The sequence below is a fragment of the Physeter macrocephalus genome, chromosome 18 (genome assembly GCF_002837175.3).
Source record: "Physeter macrocephalus isolate SW-GA chromosome 18, ASM283717v5, whole genome shotgun sequence".
NCBI classification, from domain to species: Eukaryota; Metazoa; Chordata; class Mammalia; order Artiodactyla; family Physeteridae; genus Physeter; species Physeter macrocephalus.
In genome coordinates, this window is record NC_041231.1 from 4359830 (window position 1) to 4381727 (window position 21898).

General features: G+C 54.5%; 1 protein-coding gene across 1 annotated transcript in view; it reads right to left on the bottom strand.

The window, feature by feature from the left end:
- Positions 1-20905, bottom strand: part of EPS8L2 (EPS8 signaling adaptor L2) — a 29781-nt gene extending 8876 nt beyond the window's left edge. Inside the window, exons 1-7 of the mRNA XM_024131784.3 lie at positions 20886-20905; positions 20233-20355; positions 20057-20112; positions 19189-19253; positions 10995-11156; positions 10432-10581; positions 10279-10358 (exon numbers count right to left, since the gene is read on the bottom strand). Of these exons, the coding sequence (XP_023987552.1) occupies positions 10279-10358; positions 10432-10581; positions 10995-11156; positions 19189-19253; positions 20057-20112; positions 20233-20276 (557 nt within the window). The 5' untranslated portion in view covers positions 20277-20355; positions 20886-20905. The remainder of the gene's footprint in view (positions 1-10278; positions 10359-10431; positions 10582-10994; positions 11157-19188; positions 19254-20056; positions 20113-20232; positions 20356-20885) is intronic.
- Between the last annotated feature and the right edge of the window lie 993 nt (positions 20906-21898).

Sequence of the window (21898 nt, forward strand, 5' to 3'; positions counted from 1 at the left end):
GGGCACGGAAAAAAAAAAAAAAAAAAAGGGAATAAAAAGACAAGACCAACAAATTTGACTTAATGAAAAAAAAATTTCTGCCTGAGAAAAAGTACCACATACAAAGTATAAAAAAAAAACCACCCCACAGATATAATAATAGATATAATGGAGGTGACGTAGGCTAATTTTCTTGATACAGGAAAAGGCCAACATGCATTACAATGATAGTTCCTACTTTGTTAAAAGCTCTGTTTTGGTTAATAATTAAGGATATCAATGATAAATGAATAAAGAATGAAAGAATATGTAAATAAGTAAAAGAGTAACAGCTCAATAGAAAAACTGACAAAAGGTATGAACAGAGAGTCTACAGGAAAATAAACATAAGTAACCTTTTAACACAGAAAATTACACGCAGGGGAATTCCCTGGTGGTCCAGGGGTTAGGCCTCTGCGCTTTCATTGCCGAGGGCCCGGATTCAATCCCTGGTTGGGGAACTAAGATCCCACAACTAAGACCCCACAGGCTGCACGGTGCGGCCAAAAAGTGTATGTATATATGTATATATATATATATGCAGGCTCATTCAATACAAGAATTGCAAATTGAAGGAGACTGTGACTTTAGGAATGAGTTTTCACCTATCCTGTTGCCCAGTACTAACAAGCCCTTGCGCGTTACACTGGCGGGTTAAGACGTGGAGAAGGAGGAGCCCTTGCTCCGCACTCGCCTGGCTGCTCTGGGGGAGTTGATGACACTGGACCAGCCCACATGCTTCCCTCTTATAATCCCAAGGCAACCTGCACACGTGTCGAATGTGGCATGGGTACAAGGCTGCTCTCTGCACAAACTCTTGGAGGCCAACCTACATGTCCATGGGCAGGTTAGAAAGAGACCAGGCAGGGGAATTCCCCGGTGGTCCAGTGGTTAAGAATCCGCCCTCCTATTCAGGGGACACAGGTCCGATCCCCGGTCAGGGAAGTAAGATCCCACATGCTGAGAGCCCAAGCACTGCAACTAAGACCCGACGCAGCCAAATAAATAAATGAATAAAATGCTAAAAAAAAAAAGAAAGCGCGCAGGGGACTTCCCTGGTGATTCAGCGGATAAGACTCTGCGCTCCCAATGCAGGGCACCCGGTTCAATCCCTGTTTGGGGCACTAGGTCCCACATGCATGCTGCAACTAAGAGTTAGCATGCCACGACCATGAGCCTGTATGCTGCAACTAAAAGATCCCGCATGCCGCAGCGAAGATCCCACGTGTCGCAGCTAAGACCTGGTGCAGCCAAAATAAGTAAGTAAATAAATAAGTAATAATAATAAAAAAAAGGGACTTCCCTGGTGGTCCAGTGGTTGAGAATCCGCCTTCTAATGCAGGCGACGTGGGTTCTGGCCCTGGTCGGGGAACTAAGATCCCACATGCCGCGGGCAACTAAGCCCACGTGCTCTAGAGTCTGCAGGCCACATCAAGAGAGAAGCCCGTGTGCAGCAACTAAGATCCAACGCAGCCATAAATAAATAAACAAATAAATAAATATTTTTAAAAAGAAAAGAAAAGGAAGAGTGGGTAGAAACGTGCAGTGACTATCAGGCAGCTGGTCTGTCTGCATGAGGCGCGTTGTCAGCAAAATACTGTACAGCCAAACCATCCCAGCCGTGCTGCCCATTCACTTCAAATGACTGAAAACATACAGAGTGTATTCTCTGACCAGAATGGGGTTAAATTAGAAATCAATAACAGAATGATAACTACAAAACCCTATTAATTGGAAATTAAGCAACACACTTCTAAACAAATCATGGGTCCATATTTGTAGAAATTAAACAGCACACTTTTAAACAACAAGTGAGTGAAAGAGGAAATCACAAGGGAAATAAGAAAATACCTAGAGACAAATGAAAATAGAAACACAACATATCAAAACTTATGGGATGCAGCAAAAGCAGCACTAAGGGGAAATTTATACCTATAAATGCTTACATGGTTAAATGCTTAAAAGGAAGAAAAATCTAAACAACCCATGGGTCAAAGAAGTCACAAGGAAATTTAGAAAATATTCTGAGTTGCAGCAACATGGATGGACCTAGAGATGATCATACTACGTGAAGTAAGTCAGGGACTTCCCCGGTGGCGCAGTGGTTAAGAATCTGCCTGCCGATGCAGGGGACATGGGTTTGAGCCCTGGTCTGGGAAGATCCCACATGCCGCGGAGCAACTAAGCCCGTGCACCGCAGCTACTGAGCCTGTGTGCCACAGCTGCCGAAGCCCATGAGCCTAGAGCCCGTGCTCCACAACAAGAGGAGCCACCGCAACGAGAAGCCCGCGCACCGCAACGAAGAGTAGCCCTCACTAGCCGCAACTAGAGAAAAGCCCGTGTGCAGCGACGGAGACCCAACGCAGCCAAAAATAAGTAAATAAATAAATTTATCTTAAAAAAATAAATGAGTGAAGTAAGTCAGACAGAGAAAAACAAATATCATATGATACCACTCATATGTGGAATCTAATTTTAAAAAAATGATACAAATGAACTTACTTACAAAACAGAAACAGACTCACAAATTTCGAAAAAAAACTTACAGTTAACAAAGGGGAAAGGTGGGGAAGGGATAAATTAGGAGCTTGGGATTAACGTACACACGCTACTATATATGAAATAGATAACCAACAAGGACCCACTGTGTAGCATAGAGAATTATATTCAATATCTTGTAATAACCTATAATGGAAAAGAATCTGAAAAAGAAGGAATACATGTATATGTATAATTGAATCACTTTGCTGTACATCTGAAACTAACACATTATAAATCAACTATACTCCAATAAAATAAAATTTTAACCACAGCCAACCTTGAGGGTCTGAGGGGGCCATGGCCAACCCTGAGGGTCTGAGGGGCCACAGCCAACCTTGAGGGTCTGAGGGGGCCATGGCCAACCCTGAGGGTCTGAGGGGCCACAGCCAACCTTGAGGGTCTGAGGGGGCCATGGCCAACCCTGAGGGTCTGAGGGGCCACAGCCAACCTTGAGGGTCTGAGGGGGCCATGGCCAACCCTGAGGGTCTGAGGGGCCACAGCCAACCTTGAGGGTCTGAGGGGGCCATGGCCAACCCTGAGGGTCTGAGGGGCCACAGCCAACCTTGAGGGTCTGAGGGGGCCATGGCCAACCCTGAGGGTCTGAGGGGCCACAGCCAACCTTGAGGGTCTGAGGGGGCCATGGCCAACCCTGAGGGTCTGAGGGGCCACAGCCAACCTTGAGGGTCTGAGGGGGCCATGGCCAACCCTGAGGGTCTGAGGGGCCACAGCCAACCTTGAGGGTCTGAGGGGGCCATGGCCAACCCTGAGGGTCTGAGGGGCCACAGCCAACCTTGAGGGTCTGAGGGGGCCATGGCCAACCCTGAGGGTCTGAGGGGCCACAGCCAACCTTGAGGGTCTGAGGGGGCCATGGCCAACCCTGAGGGTCTGAGGGGCCACAGCCAACCTTGAGGGTCTGAGGGGGCCATGGCCAACCCTGAGGGTCTGAGGGGCCACAGCCAACCTTGAGGGTCTGAGGGGGCCATGGCCAACCCTGAGGGTCTGAGGGGCCACAGCCAACCTTGAGGGTCTGAGGGGGCCATGGCCAACCCTGAGGGTCTGAGGGGCCACAGCCAACCTTGAGGGTCTGAGGGGGCCATGGCCAACCCTGAGGGTCTGAGGGGCCACAGCCAACCTTGAGGGTCTGAGGGGGCCATGGCCAACCCTGAGGGTCTGAGGGGCCACAGCCAACCTTGAGGGTCTGAGGGGGCCATGGCCAACCCTGAGGGTCTGAGGGGCCACAGCCAACCTTGAGGGTCTGAGGGGGCCATGGCCAACCCTGAGGGTCTGAGGGGCCACAGCCAACCTTGAGGGTCTGAGGGGGCCATGGCCAACCCTGAGGGTCTGAGGGGCCACAGCCAACCTTGAGGGTCTGAGGGGGCCATGGCCAACCCTGAGGGTCTGAGGGGCCACAGCCAACCTTGAGGGTCTGAGGGGGCCATGGCCAACCCTGAGGGTCTGAGGGGCCACAGCCAACCTTGAGGGTCTGAGGGGGCCATGGCCAACCCTGAGGGTCTGAGGGGCCACAGCCAACCTTGAGGGTCTGAGGGGGCCATGGCCAACCCTGAGGGTCTGAGGGGCCACAGCCAACCTTGAGGGTCTGAGGGGGCCATGGCCAACCCTGAGGGTCTGAGGGGCCACAGCCAACCTTGAGGGTCTGAGGGGGCCATGGCCAACCCTGAGGGTCTGAGGGGCCACAGCCAACCTTGAGGGTCTGAGGGGGCCATGGCCAACCCTGAGGGTCTGAGGGGCCACAGCCAACCTTGAGGGTCTGAGGGGGCCATGGCCAACCCTGAGGGTCTGAGGGGCCACAGCCAACCTTGAGGGTCTGAGGGGGCCATGGCCAACCCTGAGGGTCTGAGGGGCCACAGCCAACCTTGAGGGTCTGAGGGGGCCATGGCCAACCCTGAGGGTCTGAGGGGCCACAGCCAACCTTGAGGGTCTGAGGGGGCCATGGCCAACCCTGAGGGTCTGAGGGGCCACAGCCAACCTTGAGGGTCTGAGGGGGCCATGGCCAACCCTGAGGGTCTGAGGGGCCACAGCCAACCTTGAGGGTCTGAGGGGGCCATGGCCAACCCTGAGGGTCTGAGGGGCCACAGCCAACCTTGAGGGTCTGAGGGGGCCATGGCCAACCCTGAGGGTCTGAGGGGCCACAGCCAACCTTGAGGGTCTGAGGGGGCCATGGCCAACCCTGAGGGTCTGAGGGGCCACAGCCAACCTTGAGGGTCTGAGGGGGCCATGGCCAACCCTGAGGGTCTGAGGGGCCACAGCCAACCTTGAGGGTCTGAGGGGGCCATGGCCAACCCTGAGGGTCTGAGGGGCCACAGCCAACCTTGAGGGTCTGAGGGGGCCATGGCCAACCCTGAGGGTCTGAGGGGCCACAGCCAACCTTGAGGGTCTGAGGGGGCCATGGCCAACCCTGAGGGTCTGAGGGGCCACAGCCAACCTTGAGGGTCTGAGGGGGCCATGGCCAACCCTGAGGGTCTGAGGGGCCACAGCCAACCTTGAGGGTCTGAGGGGGCCATGGCCAACCCTGAGGGTCTGAGGGGCCACAGCCAACCTTGAGGGTCTGAGGGGGCCATGGCCAACCCTGAGGGTCTGAGGGGCCACAGCCAACCTTGAGGGTCTGAGGGGGCCATGGCCAACCCTGAGGGTCTGAGGGGCCACAGCCAACCTTGAGGGTCTGAGGGGGCCATGGCCAACCCTGAGGGTCTGAGGGGCCACAGCCAACCTTGAGGGTCTGAGGGGGCCATGGCCAACCCTGAGGGTCTGAGGGGCCACAGCCAACCTTGAGGGTCTGAGGGGGCCATGGCCAACCCTGAGGGTCTGAGGGGCCACAGCCAACCTTGAGGGTCTGAGGGGGCCATGGCCAACCCTGAGGGTCTGAGGGGCCACAGCCAACCTTGAGGGTCTGAGGGGGCCATGGCCAACCCTGAGGGTCTGAGGGGCCACAGCCAACCTTGAGGGTCTGAGGGGGCCATGGCCAACCCTGAGGGTCTGAGGGGCCACAGCCAACCTTGAGGGTCTGAGGGGGCCATGGCCAACCCTGAGGGTCTGAGGGGCCACAGCCAACCTTGAGGGTCTGAGGGGGCCATGGCCAACCCTGAGGGTCTGAGGGGCCACAGCCAACCTTGAGGGTCTGAGGGGGCCATGGCCAACCCTGAGGGTCTGAGGGGCCACAGCCAACCTTGAGGGTCTGAGGGGGCCATGGCCAACCCTGAGGGTCTGAGGGGCCACAGCCAACCTTGAGGGTCTGAGGGGGCCATGGCCAACCCTGAGGGTCTGAGGGGCCACAGCCAACCTTGAGGGTCTGAGGGGGCCATGGCCAACCCTGAGGGTCTGAGGGGCCACAGCCAACCTTGAGGGTCTGAGGGGGCCATGGCCAACCCTGAGGGTCTGAGGGGCCACAGCCAACCTTGAGGGTCTGAGGGGGCCATGGCCAACCCTGAGGGTCTGAGGGGCCACAGCCAACCTTGAGGGTCTGAGGGGGCCATGGCCAACCCTGAGGGTCTGAGGGGCCACAGCCAACCTTGAGGGTCTGAGGGGGCCATGGCCAACCCTGAGGGTCTGAGGGGCCACAGCCAACCTTGAGGGTCTGAGGGGGCCATGGCCAACCCTGAGGGTCTGAGGGGCCACAGCCAACCTTGAGGGTCTGAGGGGGCCATGGCCAACCCTGAGGGTCTGAGGGGCCACAGCCAACCTTGAGGGTCTGAGGGGGCCATGGCCAACCCTGAGGGTCTGAGGGGCCACAGCCAACCTTGAGGGTCTGAGGGGGCCATGGCCAACCCTGAGGGTCTGAGGGGCCACAGCCAACCTTGAGGGTCTGAGGGGGCCATGGCCAACCCTGAGGGTCTGAGGGGCCACAGCCAACCTTGAGGGTCTGAGGGGGCCATGGCCAACCCTGAGGGTCTGAGGGGCCACAGCCAACCTTGAGGGTCTGAGGGGGCCATGGCCAACCCTGAGGGTCTGAGGGGCCACAGCCAACCTTGAGGGTCTGAGGGGGCCATGGCCAACCCTGAGGGTCTGAGGGGCCACAGCCAACCTTGAGGGTCTGAGGGGGCCATGGCCAACCCTGAGGGTCTGAGGGGCCACAGCCAACCTTGAGGGTCTGAGGGGGCCATGGCCAACCCTGAGGGTCTGAGGGGCCACAGCCAACCTTGAGGGTCTGAGGGGGCCATGGCCAACCCTGAGGGTCTGAGGGGCCACAGCCAACCTTGAGGGTCTGAGGGGGCCATGGCCAACCCTGAGGGTCTGAGGGGCCACAGCCAACCTTGAGGGTCTGAGGGGGCCATGGCCAACCCTGAGGGTCTGAGGGGCCACAGCCAACCTTGGGGGTCTGAGGGGGCCACGCCAACCCTGGGGGGGTCCGAGGGGACCACGGCCAACCCTGAGGGTCTGAGGGGCCACGGCTAACCCTGGGGGTCTGAGGGGAACATCCCTGCCCTGGGGGTCTGAAGAGACAAAGCCCCACCTTGGGGGTCCTCTGCTCTCCTTGGGGGATGTCTGTGGGGGCCATGGACGTGCCCTGGCAAACCCCTTGGCAGCCCTACACACACAGCCCCCAGCCCACCCAATCTGCCCCTGGGCTCCGGGACCAGGCTCCCTGTCCCCCCAGCAGCCCTGGTGCAGGCTCACGACAGGGCCTTAGCACGTGCCACCTCTGCCCGAGCCCGGTCTCCCCCGGTTCGCTGTTCCTTCCGGGCTGTGCTCGGACACGACCTCCCTGCCTGCCTGGCCACGGCCCCACTGTCCGCACATCCTTGACCTGCCCTGTGTTTATCATCATCCGACTTTATGCTGGACACGACATGCTTCTTTGTTTGCTTTCTGGCTGCTGCCTCCCCGGTGCCTGTGACAGTGCTGGGCCCCCAGCAGGCCCCCAGTGAATGTGATGGGAATGAATGAGCAGCCCATGGGGACCCCTGGCCCGCCCCGCTCCTCTCTCTCCAAGCCTGGCTCAGGCCCCTCCTCCTTCCAGGATCCCCCATGTGTCCTCGCTGACCTTTGCTGAATTCAGTGAACAATGCTGGGACAGCTGGGTGAACACTCACAGAAACTCCAAGCAGTTAAGGCTTAACCACAGAACATGGAAGCATGAAAGTGCTAGAAGGAAATACTAGGTAACTTCTGATAATCTCAGGAAGGCCTTCTTCACTGGGGGACTTTGCTAAGCAAGGAAGAAAATCCAGATGCCCAAAAGACAAGCCCGGGACTTCCCTGGTGGTCCAGTGGTTAAAACTCTGAGCTTAAACTGCAGGGGGCGTGGGTTCGATCCCTGCTTAGGGAACTAGGATCCCGCATGCCACGTGGTGGGGTCACGGAAAAAAAAAAAAAAAAAAAAAGGGAATAAAAAGACAAGACCAACAAATTTGTCATAAAAAAAAAAAAATTTCTGCCTGATGACTTAATGAAAAAAAAATTTCTGCCTGAGAAAAAGTACCACATACAAAGTATTAAAAAAAAAACCACCCCACAGATATAATAATAGATATAATGGAGGTGACGTAGGCTAATTTTCTTGATACAGGAAAAGGCCAACATGCATTACAATGATAGTTCCTACTTTGTTAAAAGCTCTGTTTTGGTTAATAATTAAGGATATCAATGATAAATGAATAAAGAATGAAAGAATATGTAAATAAGTAAAAGAGTAACAGCTCAATAGAAAAACTGACAAAAGGTATGAACAGAGAGTCTACAGGAAAATAAACATAAGTAACCTTTTAACACAGAAAATTACACGCAGGGGAATTCCCTGGTGGTCCAGGGGTTAGGCCTCTGCGCTTTCATTGCCGAGGGCCCGGATTCAATCCCTGGTTGGGGAACTAAGATCCCACAACTAAGACCCCACAGGCTGCACGGTGCGGCCAAAAAGTGTATGTATATATGTATATATATATATATGCAGGCTCATTCAATACAAGAATTGCAAATTGAAGGAGACTGTGACTTTAGGAATGAGTTTTCACCTATCCTGTTGCCCAGTACTAACAAGCCCTTGCGCGTTACACTGGCGGGTTAAGACGTGGAGAAGGAGGAGCCCTTGCTCCGCACTCGCCTGGCTGCTCTGGGGGAGTTGATGACACTGGACCAGCCCACATGCTTCCCTCTTATAATCCCAAGGCAACCTGCACACGTGTCGAATGTGGCATGGGTACAAGGCTGCTCTCTGCACAAACTCTTGGAGGCCAACCTACATGTCCATGGGCAGGTTAGAAAGAGACCAGGCAGGGGAATTCCCCGGTGGTCCAGTGGTTAAGAATCCGCCCTCCTATTCAGGGGACACAGGTCCGATCCCCGGTCAGGGAAGTAAGATCCCACATGCTGAGAGCCCAAGCACTGCAACTAAGACCCGACGCAGCCAAATAAATAAATGAATAAAATGCTAAAAAAAAAAAGAAAGCGCGCAGGGGACTTCCCTGGTGATTCAGCGGATAAGACTCTGCGCTCCCAATGCAGGGCACCCGGTTCAATCCCTGTTTGGGGCACTAGGTCCCACATGCATGCTGCAACTAAGAGTTAGCATGCCACGACCATGAGCCTGTATGCTGCAACTAAAAGATCCCGCATGCCGCAGCGAAGATCCCACGTGTCGCAGCTAAGACCTGGTGCAGCCAAAATAAGTAAGTAAATAAATAAGTAATAATAATAAAAAAAAGGGACTTCCCTGGTGGTCCAGTGGTTGAGAATCCGCCTTCTAATGCAGGCGACGTGGGTTCTGGCCCTGGTCGGGGAACTAAGATCCCACATGCCGCGGGCAACTAAGCCCACGTGCTCTAGAGTCTGCACGCCACATCAAGAGAGAAGCCCGTGTGCAGCAACTAAGATCCAACGCAGCCATAAATAAATAAACAAATAAATAAATATTTTTAAAAAGAAAAGAAAAGGAAGAGTGGGTAGAAACGTGCAGTGACTATCAGGCAGCTGGTCTGTCTGCATGAGGCGCGTTGTCAGCAAAATACTGTACAGCCAAACCATCCCAGCCGTGCTGCCCATTCACTTCAAATGACTGAAAACATACAGAGTGTATTCTCTGACCAGAATGGGGTTAAATTAGAAATCAATAACAGAATGATAACTACAAAACCCTATTAATTGGAAATTAAGCAACACACTTCTAAACAAATCATGGGTCCATATTTGTAGAAATTAAACAGCACACTTTTAAACAACAAGTGAGTGAAAGAGGAAATCACAAGGGAAATAAGAAAATACCTAGAGACAAATGAAAATAGAAACACAACATATCAAAACTTATGGGATGCAGCAAAAGCAGCACTAAGGGGAAATTTATACCTATAAATGCTTACATGGTTAAATGCTTAAAAGGAAGAAAAATCTAAACAACCCATGGGTCAAAGAAGTCACAAGGAAATTTAGAAAATATTCTGAGTTGCAGCAACATGGATGGACCTAGAGATGATCATACTACGTGAAGTAAGTCAGGGACTTCCCCGGTGGCGCAGTGGTTAAGAATCTGCCTGCCGATGCAGGGGACATTCCGAGCGGCGTGGGCAGGCCCACTCGGTTCTTGGTGGAAGGCGAGTCCCTGCCGTAGCGCTGGAAGGGGATGGGGGCCGGGCCCTGGGACGGGGGCAGGACGGACTGCCGCTGCCGGATCTTCTCCTGGTGGCCCCTGAAGTGGGGCGAAGGGCCGCTGAGCCTGGCCGCAGCCCCAGCCCCAGGCCCGGCCCCTCCCCCCCGCCCCTCCTACCCCCCTACTTGAGGGTCTGTGGCCGCATCTTCTTCCCCAGGCGGCAGTCGGCCAGCGCGCTCTCGATGTCCTCATGCACCAGCTCCGCCTGGGGGGACGGGGCGTCAGGCTGGCTCTCGGGAGGCATCTGGGCTCCCCGCCCCCCACTGCCCACCCCTCACCTCCACCTCGTCGCAGTGGAAGAAGTGGACGTCGGGCTTGCTCTGGTCTGAGTCCTGGCACACAAGCAGCAGCACCGACGGGTAGCGTAGCTGGTTCAGCACCGTCTGGCTGTGCCGCACAGTCGGCAGTGGGAAGTTCTCCAGCTCCTCCTGGGGGACAGGCGGCTGGGCCCGGGCTCGCCATGGCGCATGGCGAGAGTCCCAGGCACGGACGAGGGCTCAGGGCCATAGGCACGGGGAAGACCCGAGGAGCGGAGGCCGGGGACACGGGCTGGCTGTGGGCGTGGCCTGTGGCGTTCACGCCACGGAAAAGGAACGTGGCCTGGCCACGGACCCCACGGGGCAACGTGCACACACGGGCCCCGCCCCGGTCCAGCCGGTGGAGCCGCTCTGGCGAGGTGGACGTGTCCCTGTGTGGCGTGGCTCCCCTGTACTCTCGGCTCCGCCTGGCCCTCCCTGCCCTCGGCCTGTTCCCTCTCCCACAGAGGCCCAGTGTGTCTGGGTCGCTGCCTGGGCCTGCCTTGCAGGATGGGCGAACGCCCTCCCTCCTGCTGCCACCACACCTGGGATTCCACGTCCAGCAGCCGCAGCGACTGGTCATTGACCTGCAGCAGCACCTCCTGTGTCCAGATCTTCTCCTTGGAGCTCAGCTGCACCAGCTTCCGGATGGCATCGTCCACGGACACAATGGCCTCGCTCTTGTCCATGATGAACGTGGCCAAGTGCTGGGTGGGCAGGCAGGGGGTCACCCTGGGCGGGGCCCTCCCGGGGCCAAGAACCAGGGCCAAGGGGCTGCGCCCTGGGGCTCTGAGGGGGTCACAGCCAGCCCCGGGGGTCTGAGGGCCATGGCCAGCCTTGGGGGTCCGAGGGGGCCACGGCCGACCCTGGGGGCCCGAGGGGGCCACGGCCAGCCCTGGGGGGTCCAAGGGGGCCGCAGACAACCCTCGGGGTCTGAGGGGCCACAGCCAACCTTGGGGGTCCGAGGGGGCCACGCCAACCCTGGGGGGGGCCGAGGGGGCCACGGCCAACCCTGTGGGTCTGAAGTCCCCGGTTTGATCCCTGGTGGGGGAACTAAGATCCCACGTGCCGCGGCACTGCCAACAAACAAACGGTTGGAAGGTAGAATGGGCTAGTGATTACACTCCAGGGCTTTGGAGTCCAAACCAGGTTCAGATCCCATCTCAGGTACCGTGTTAGTCAGGGTTCTCCAGACATACAGAGAGAGAGAGAGATTGATTGTGGGGTTAAGTCCCAAATCGGCAGGAAAGGAGGCAGGTGGGCTGGAAATTCCCAGAGGAGTTGATATTTCGGTCTTGAGTTCAAGTGTGTCTGGAGGCAGAATTCCTTCCTCCTGGGGGACCTCAGTCCTTTCTTTTAAGGTCTTCAGCTGATTGGATGAGGCCCACACACATTATGGGATGCAGTCTGCTTTACTCAAAGTCTATTGACTTAAATGTTAATCTCATCTTAAATGGACTGATTGTGTCCCCCGCCACCAAATTCATATGTAGAAACCCTAATCCCAGTGTGATGGTATTAGGAGGTAGGGCTTTGGGACGTTTTAGATCATGACGGTGGAGGCTCTTGAATGGGATTAGCACTCTTATAAGAAGAAGCCAGGCCAAGGGGCTGTGCCCTGGAGGTCTGAGGGGGCCACAACCAACCCTGGGGGTCTGAGGGGAACATCCCTGCCCTGGGGGTCTGAAGAGACAAAGCCCCACCTTGGGGGTCCTCTGCTCTCCTTGGGGGATGTCTGTGGGGGCCATGGACGTGCCCTGGCAAACCCCTTGGCAGCCCTACACACACAGCCCCCAGCCCACCCAATCTGCCCCTGGGCTCCGGGACCAGGCTCCCTGTCCCCCCAGCAGCCCTGGTGCAGGCTCACGACAGGGCCTTAGCACGTGCCACCTCTGCCCGAGCCCGGTCTCCCCCGGTTCGCTGTTCCTTCCGGGCTGTGCTCGGACACGACCTCCCTGCCTGCCTGGCCACGGCCCCACTGTCCGCACATCCTTGACCTGCCCTGTGTTTATCATCATCCGACTTTATGCTGGACACGACATGCTTCTTTGTTTGCTTTCTGGCTGCTGCCTCCCCGGTGCCTGTGACAGTGCTGGGCCCCCAGCAGGCCCCCAGTGAATGTGATGGGAATGAATGAGCAGCCCATGGGGACCCCTGGCCCGCCCCGCTCCTCTCTCTCCAAGCCTGGCTCAGGCCCCTCCTCCTTCCAGGATCCCCCATGTGTCCTCGCTGACCTTTGCTGAATTCAGTGAACAATGCTGGGACAGCTGGGTGAACACTCACAGAAACTCCAAGCAGTTAAGGCTTAACCACAGAACATGGAAGCATGAAAGTGCTAGAAGGAAATACTAGGTAACTTCTGATAATCTCAGGAAGGCCTTCTTCACTGGGGGACTTTGCTAAGCAAGGAAGAAAATCCAGATGCCCAAAAGACAAGCCCGGGACTTCCCTGGTGGTCCAGTGGTTAAAACTCTGAGCTTAAACTGCAGGGGGCGTGGGTTCGATCCCTGCTTAGGGAACTAGGATCCCGCATGCCACGTGGTGGGGTCACGGAAAAAAAAAAAAAAAAAAAGGGAATAAAAAGACAAGACCAACAAATTTGACTTAATGAAAAAAAAATTTCTGCCTGAGAAAAAGTACCACATACAAAGTATTAAAAAAAAAACCACCCCACAGATATAATAATAGATATAATGGAGGTGACGTAGGCTAATTTTCTTGATACAGGAAAAGGCCAACATGCATTACAATGATAGTTCCTACTTTGTTAAAAGCTCTGTTTTGGTTAATAATTAAGGATATCAATGATAAATGAATAAAGAATGAAAGAATATGTAAATAAGTAAAAGAGTAACAGCTCAATAGAAAAACTGACAAAAGGTATGAACAGAGAGTCTACAGGAAAATAAACATAAGTAACCTTTTAACACAGAAAATTACACGCAGGGGAATTCCCTGGTGGTCCAGGGGTTAGGCCTCTGCGCTTTCATTGCCGAGGGCCCGGATTCAATCCCTGGTTGGGGAACTAAGATCCCACAACTAAGACCCCACAGGCTGCACGGTGCGGCCAAAAAGTGTATGTATATATGTATATATATATATATGCAGGCTCATTCAATACAAGAATTGCAAATTGAAGGAGACTGTGACTTTAGGAATGAGTTTTCACCTATCCTGTTGCCCAGTACTAACAAGCCCTTGCGCGTTACACTGGCGGGTTAAGACGTGGAGAAGGAGGAGCCCTTGCTCCGCACTCGCCTGGCTGCTCTGGGGGAGTTGATGACACTGGACCAGCCCACATGCTTCCCTCTTATAATCCCAAGGCAACCTGCACACGTGTCGAATGTGGCATGGGTACAAGGCTGCTCTCTGCACAAACTCTTGGAGGCCAACCTACATGTCCATGGGCAGGTTAGAAAGAGACCAGGCAGGGGAATTCCCCGGTGGTCCAGTGGTTAAGAATCCGCCCTCCTATTCAGGGGACACAGGTCCGATCCCCGGTCAGGGAAGTAAGATCCCACATGCTGAGAGCCCAAGCACTGCAACTAAGACCCGACGCAGCCAAATAAATAAATGAATAAAATGCTAAAAAAAAAAAGAAAGCGCGCAGGGGACTTCCCTGGTGATTCAGCGGATAAGACTCTGCGCTCCCAATGCAGGGCACCCGGTTCAATCCCTGTTTGGGGCACTAGGTCCCACATGCATGCTGCAACTAAGAGTTAGCATGCCACGACCATGAGCCTGTATGCTGCAACTAAAAGATCCCGCATGCCGCAGCGAAGATCCCACGTGTCGCAGCTAAGACCTGGTGCAGCCAAAATAAGTAAGTAAATAAATAAGTAATAATAATAAAAAAAAGGGACTTCCCTGGTGGTCCAGTGGTTGAGAATCCGCCTTCCAATGCAGGGGACGTGGGTTCTGGCCCTGGTCGGGGAACTAAGATCCCACATGCCGCGGGCAACTAAGCCCACGTGCTCTAGAGTCTGCAGGCCACATCAAGAGAGAAGCCCGTGTGCAGCAACTAAGATCCAACGCAGCCATAAATAAATAAACAAATAAATAAATATTTTTAAAAAGAAAAGAAAAGGAAGAGTGGGTAGAAACGTGCAGTGACTATCAGGCAGCTGGTCTGTCTGCATGAGGCGCGTTGTCAGCAAAATACTGTACAGCCAAACCATCCCAGCCGTGCTGCCCATTCACTTCAAATGACTGAAAACATACAGAGTGTATTCTCTGACCAGAATGGGGTTAAATTAGAAATCAATAACAGAATGATAACTACAAAACCCTATTAATTGGAAATTAAGCAACACACTTCTAAACAAATCATGGGTCCATATTTGTAGAAATTAAACAGCACACTTTTAAACAACAAGTGAGTGAAAGAGGAAATCACAAGGGAAATAAGAAAATACCTAGAGACAAATGAAAATAGAAACACAACATATCAAAACTTATGGGATGCAGCAAAAGCAGCACTAAGGGGAAATTTATACCTATAAATGCTTACATGGTTAAATGCTTAAAAGGAAGAAAAATCTAAACAACCCATGGGTCAAAGAAGTCACAAGGAAATTTAGAAAATATTCTGAGTTGCAGCAACATGGATGGACCTAGAGATGATCATACTACGTGAAGTAAGTCAGGGACTTCCCCGGTGGCGCAGTGGTTAAGAATCTGCCTGCCGATGCAGGGGACATGGGTTTGAGCCCTGGTCTGGGAAGATCCCACATGCCGCGGAGCAACTAAGCCCGTGCACCGCAGCTACTGAGCCTGTGTGCCACAGCTGCCGAAGCCCATGAGCCTAGAGCCCGTGCTCCACAACAAGAGGAGCCACCGCAACGAGAAGCCCGCGCACCGCAACGAAGAGTAGCCCTCACTAGCCGCAACTAGAGAAAAGCCCGTGTGCAGCGACGGAGACCCAACGCAGCCAAAAATAAGTAAATAAATAAATTTATCTTAAAAAAATAAATGAGTGAAGTAAGTCAGACAGAGAAAAACAAATATCATATGATACCACTCATATGTGGAATCTAATTTAAAAAAAATGATACAAATGAACTTACTTACAAAACAGAAACAGACTCACAAATTTCGAAAAAAAACTTACAGTTAACAAAGGGGAAAGGTGGGGAAGGGATAAATTAGGAGCTTGGGATTAACGTACACACGCTACTATATATGAAATAGATAACCAACAAGGACCCACTGTGTAGCATAGAGAATTATATTCAATATCTTGTAATAACCTATAATGGAAAAGAATCTGAAAAAGAAGGAATACATGTACATGTATAATTGAATCACTTTGCTGTACATCTGAAACTAACACATTATAAATCAACTATACTCCAATAAAATAAAATTTTAAAAAATAAAATATTCTGAGCTGAACAATAATAAAAACAAGCACATCAAAACTTGTGGAAGGGGCTTCCCTGGTGGCACAGTGGTTGGGAGTCCGCCTGCCGATGCAGGGGATGCGAGTTCGTGCCCCAGTCCAGGAAGATCCCACATGCCGCTGAGCGGCTGGGCCCGTGAGCCATGGCCGCTGAGCCTGCGCGTCCGGAGCCTGTGCTCCGCAGCGGGAGAGGCCACAGCGGTGAGGGGCCCGCGTACCGCAAAAACAAAACAAAACAAAACAAAAACAAAAAACTCGTGGAAGATAGCTAAAGCAGTCCTTTGAGGAGCTTTATAGCTTTAAATGAATGTCAGAAAAGAAGAAAGACTTAATATCAGTGGTCTGGGCATTCCTCTTAAGAAACTAGAAGATGACAATCAAATGAAACCCAGAGTAAGTGGAAAGAAGGAAAATAACAGCAGAAACCAATGAACTAGTAAAATACACAAACAACAGAGAAAAATCAACAAAGCCCAAGGTTGGTTCTGAAAAGATTGATGAAATTGATAAACCCTTGGCAAGACTGATCAAGAAAAAAATAGAGAAAACACAAATGATCAATAATCAGAAGGAACGAGGGGATACCACTACAGATCATACAGGCATAAAAGTGAATTCATAATAAAAGAAAACTTCCCACAAAGGAAACCCTATATTCAGGGCCTCACAGGTGAATCCTAACAAATACTTAAGAGGGAAATCACAACAATCTTCCATAAACTCTTTCTGAAGACTAGAGGAGAAGGAACATTTCTCCACTCATTTTATAAGGCCAACATAACTCTGATACCCAAACCTGCCAAGGGCATTGCAGGAAAAGAAAACTATAGACCAATATTCTAATAAGTATTAATGCAAAAAAATCCTTAACAAAATAATAGCAATAAGTCTTGTCAATACATAAAAAGGATAATAAACCATTAGTAATTGAAGTTTATCCTAGAATTGCAAGGTTGGTTCAACATTTTAAAATATCAGTGTGATTCATTACATTAACAATAGTAAATACATTTCAATTGAGAAAGCATTTGATAAAATTCAACAACTTTCATGATAAAAGCTCTCAGCAAACAAAGAATGGAAAGGAAAAAAAAAAAAAAAAGAATGGAAAGGAACTTCCCCATTCTAGTAAAGGGTATCTACAAAAACATACAGCTTACAAGACGGGGAATTCTGAATACTTTCTTCTAAGATTGGACACAGGCAAGGATGTCCACTATCATTACTTTTATTGAGCACTGTCCTGGTAGTTCTAGCCAGGGCAATAAAGCAAGAAAAACAAAGTGGCTAAAATTAAGAAATTAAGTACTGTATTTTCAGACAAAATGATCGCGTACATAAAAAAATCCGATGACTCTATAAGCAATTCCTGAAACAAGTAAATGAATTCAGCAAGGTCTCAGAATACTCAATCACTATACAAAAATTCAATTGTATAAAACAAATGCTGGGACATCCCTGGTGGCGCAGTGGTTAAGAATCCACTTGCCAATGCAGGGGACACGAGTTCGAGCCCTGGTCCGGGAAGATCCCATATGCCGCGGAGCAACTAAGCCTGTGCGCCACAGCTACTGAGCTGGTGCGCCACAACTATTGAAGCCCACACGCCTAGAGCCCGTGCTCCGGAACAAGAGAAGCCACTGCAGTGAGAAGCCTGCGCACAGTAACGAAGACTAGCCCCCTGCTCACTGCAACTAGAGAAAGCCCCTGTGCAGCAATGAAGACTCAAAGCAGCCATAAATAAATAAATTTATATTAAAAAAATAGTTTTATTTTTTTTTATGTTTAACCTTTTGGTTCATCTGGAATCTCTTTTGGCTTAAGGAGCAGCGTTGGGATCTGCATTTATTTATCTTCAAAATCGTTGTCCCAACACCATTTATTAAATGAGCTCCGGAACAAGAGAAGCCACTGCAGTGAGAAGCCTGCGTACCTCAACGTAGACCCAACGCAGCCAAATAAATAAATAAAAACAAACCCACAAGGCTTCGGTGCCCCACCTCCCATTGCCACCACCTCTCACCCTCCCTCTTGGCCTCAGCTTCCTCAGCTGGGAGGGGTCAGCAAACCTGCCCATATCCCCAGCCTTGCTGGCTGCTGGGCAGGCAGGAGAGGTGGCCCCAGCCTGGGGTCCTTCCACAGGCTAGCTTGGACCAAAGTCTAGGAGAAGGGCTGGGAGGCCCCGCTGGCACAGGTGGCTCCTCACCAAGGAGGGCAAAGTCCCTCCCACAGAGAGGTGGCAGAGCTGCCCATGGACGCTGAGCCTGCAGCAGTCATGAGCTGACCACACAAGACGGCCCCTGCCTGCCCAGGTTGGCAGGGAGGGCTGATCACCAACACAGCCCAATGCAAGAGCCCTAGGGACTCCCATGTCTCATTGCACCCACTGTATAGATGAGAAAACTGAGGCTCAGAAAGCAGTGACTCACCTGGCTTCTGTGGGCATAGAGGGCTCTAAGCGGAGGGACGTTCTTACCTTCCTGGTCCAGGGCTCCCCACCTTCCTAGTCCAGGGCTCCCCACCTTCCTGGTCCAGGCCCCTCATCTTCCTGGTCCAGGGCTCCCCACCTTCCTGGTTCAGGCCCCTCACCCTCCTGGTCCAGGCCCCCCCACCTTCCTGGTCCAGGGCTCCCCACCTTCCTGGTTCAGGCCCCTCACCTTCCTGGTCCAGGGCTCCCCACCTTCCTGGTCCAGGGCTCCCCACCTTCCTGGTCCAGGCCCCCCACCTTCCTGATCCTGGGTCCCCCTCCCTCCTTCCCCTTCAGCCATTCCCAGCCCTGTTGTCCTGCAGGTTTGGATGATGACCAGGAACCAGGAACTTGGCCGGCTGCCACGAGCAGGAAGGTCATTTTAAAAACATATTTCCTGAGTTCTAAGTGTGAATTAAAAGTGACCTAAGAGCAAAGGTCTCCGGAGCTGGCGGCTCGTCTAGAGCGCAGTTACCCATCTCGACTGTCCAGGCCTAGTGGGATTAGCCATGGAGGACGTCCCTGCAGGAGCTCGGAAAAGTGTGTCGGCTCCACCTCCTCCCTCCCAGTCTAGCTCCCTGTTGTGAGGCCAGGATGACAGTTTCCCTCCCACTGGGGCTTCCAGGGGCACCCAGAGCTGTCCTTGCCTTCCTGTGTTGCCCGTGGCATCCCTCTCCCCAATGTGGCTCCAGGGTTCCTGTGCCCCTCAGACCGGGAGCTCCCCGGGACTGGAGGGAGGCTCCCCAGCGGGGGTGAGCCCAGAACAGGCTGCCTGCTGTGGGACCACTTCTCCCCCGGCCTCAGTTTCCCCACAGGCCCGGGGACCCCGGAGCACGAAGGACAGGAGTGCCCCGTGGGGTGAGGGGCTCACCTGGACGTGGTACTGGGAGGTCTCGTGCATGATGACATTGGAGTTGGAGTACCTCTTCCTCTGCTCTGAATAAGGAGACACGGTCACTCACCCCTGAGGGCGGGACCCCAGGCGGGGCCGCAGGCAGGACAGAGTGCAGGGGAGGAGGGCTGCTCTGTGGGCCCTCTGTGGCCGCCAGGAAGGACACAAGGGCACGGAATGGAGGGACGGCCCCTCCTGGCAGACCACGGAGCTCCCTGGGTCCCCAGGCGGGTCCCCCAGCTCACAGTGGTGATGGCACAACTGTGTCTGGGTGGGGTGTGTCCTGGAGCGGATGCAGGAGGCTCAGCCTCCTTTCATGGAGGGCCCTGCCCACCTTCCTGGGGAGGGGTCTGGTCCAGGGCTTCCCCCAACTCTAAGAGCTGCCAGCTACCATCTCCCTGCCTCTCCCTGCCCCTCCCTGGGGCTCCTTGCTTTCCAGAGGCAGCACTGCATGGACGGGGGAGGGTCAGAGCTGGGGGAGGTGGGGGCCGACCAGGCCCCGCCCTCCCAGAGCAGACACCTGGCACTCAGTCCAGCAGGAGCCCCCACCCCTGGAGGATCGGGTGGCAGAGAAGAGCACAGAGAATCAATATTGATGCTCCCTGAATTATTAGTAAGGCCTCTCCCCTTACTGGCTCACCGTGGGGAGGGCTATTCAGTGGCCAGAGTTTGGGGGAGGGACCTGAGCACCTGCTGGTTGATTAGGGTCCAGGGGCCTTCTCTGGGTGCCCAGGGCTGACCTGTGTCTCCCTGGGTGGGGGCCTGGCACAGCCCTGGGGAAGGGAGTAGGCGAGACCCTCCCAGCCGAGCTGGCCCCCGAGGCCTCTTGTCCTCAAACCTCACTCACCAAACAGGTCCTTGGCACTCATCTTGGCCACACCGTCAGACCGGCCCAGGCTGCCACTGCAGGGGAGGGACTGGTGAGGGTGGGGCCCGTGCCGCACCCCTCCCTGGGGGCTATGGGTGGGTAGCGGGCGGGCGGGCGGGCGGGCGGGCGCCTAGTGGGTGGGGGTGGGGGCTCACTTGGCAGCACCCGGGCAAGAGCTCACGGACCCTGATTGGCTCATGGCGTCCTCGACGGTGGCTGGCGGTGAGAGGGCAGACCTCAGAGTGGCCTGAGTCCAGGGCTTAGTGCCTGGCCCACACCTAAGTGCACAGGGGAGCCAAGCTGACACCTTATCGTGACCTGGCCGGGGCCTTGCTACCCCAGCACAGGGCCTGGGTCTCCCCATCCCTCCCTGGATCCAGGGCCTGGAGCCCCGACAGCCTGGCCAGATTCCCCAGGGTGCCTGGGCAGGCAGTCCTCAGGGAGCAGAGCCCTGCCTTCTGGACACACCAGGACCACCCCTGCTCCACATCACACTTGGTGTTCACCGCAGCCCCATCTCTCCCTGGACCCTCGGTCCTCTATAGGGACCCCCAGGACGTGCCAGCAGAGGGGTCCCACCCCCAGAGGCTGTCTGGAGCGGGGCTGCGAGGAAGATGTCCTGGGGGCTCTGAAGGGGGGTCGGGGGAAGAGGCACCTTCCAAGCAGAGGGAACAGCATGTTTAAAGGCCCTGAGGCAGGTGGGAGCCAGACAAGGGAGAAAGGCAGCAGAAGGTGAGGCTGGAGCCCAGGGCGAAGGGTAGGGGGCCTGGGGACCCAGAGCCCAGGGTGAAGTCCAGACGGAGCCCACCCTCTGAGGGGTGAGCAGAGCCTGGTACCCCTGGGCCAGGCTGACATGTCCTGTGGGATTCTGTGCTCCGTGGGGACCTCTGGGTCCACACTGTGCCGCATCAGATGTCACCAGTGATGCCATCCATCTGTGGCTTCAGTGTTTAGGGGGCTGCAGGGTTGGGTCGCAAGCCAGGGGTGCTGGTATCCAGGGCAGGTAGTACCTGGTACCTGGTAGCTTGTACAAATACCTGGTAGCTTGACCAGGTACTACCTACAGGGAAGGCTCCCAGGAGGTGTGAGGGACCCGGGGGCTTCAGGCTACCCCCTCCCACGTGCCACCGAGGGTCTGGGCTTGGCCAGATTCCTCTGTCCATCTGTCCGTGGAGAATGTCCGGAATGCTCATGGCCTCAGTAGGTGAGCCCGAGTGTTTGCTTAATGGGATTCCTGGCGGGCTGAGCCGAGGGTGCTGGGCACGTGTGTCCAGATACACACACACACCTGGGCGAGACCGAGGCCTGTGAGCACACAGACACCTAGGTCGTGACATTCAGCCTCCCCTAGGGGGCGGGGTGGGGGGCCTCAGGGCCAGCCAGGGAGGTGTGTCCAGGCATCTGGGTGGGGGAGCAGCTGGGGGAGGGGCCACTTACAGGCCGGCTCCAGCGGGGAGTAAGGGGGCTTCTTCAGCAGACTGGGGTGGGATGACACTAGCCCTGAGGGCCCCAGGGCCCAGGCTGCGCTTTGGTTTCACTGTGGCCATTTTCCGGGTGCAAAGGAGGGCCGAGTACGGTGCCTGGTCAGGCGGGGGAGGGGGAGGGGGCCCAGCTCCAAGTTCAAATTCCAGCCGCAGCTGACCGACCTTGGGGAGGAGCCAGCTTAAGGCCCAGGGAGCCAGGTGGGGCCCTGGGTTGGGGGAGGGAAAAGCCTGGGAAGCTGTAGGTGGGGAGCAGGACGCTGGGCTTGCACTTGGGAGACAGAGGCAGGCGGCGCTGGACCCCTGACTGCACGGGGCAGGGCCAGGAGAGGCCCCGCCA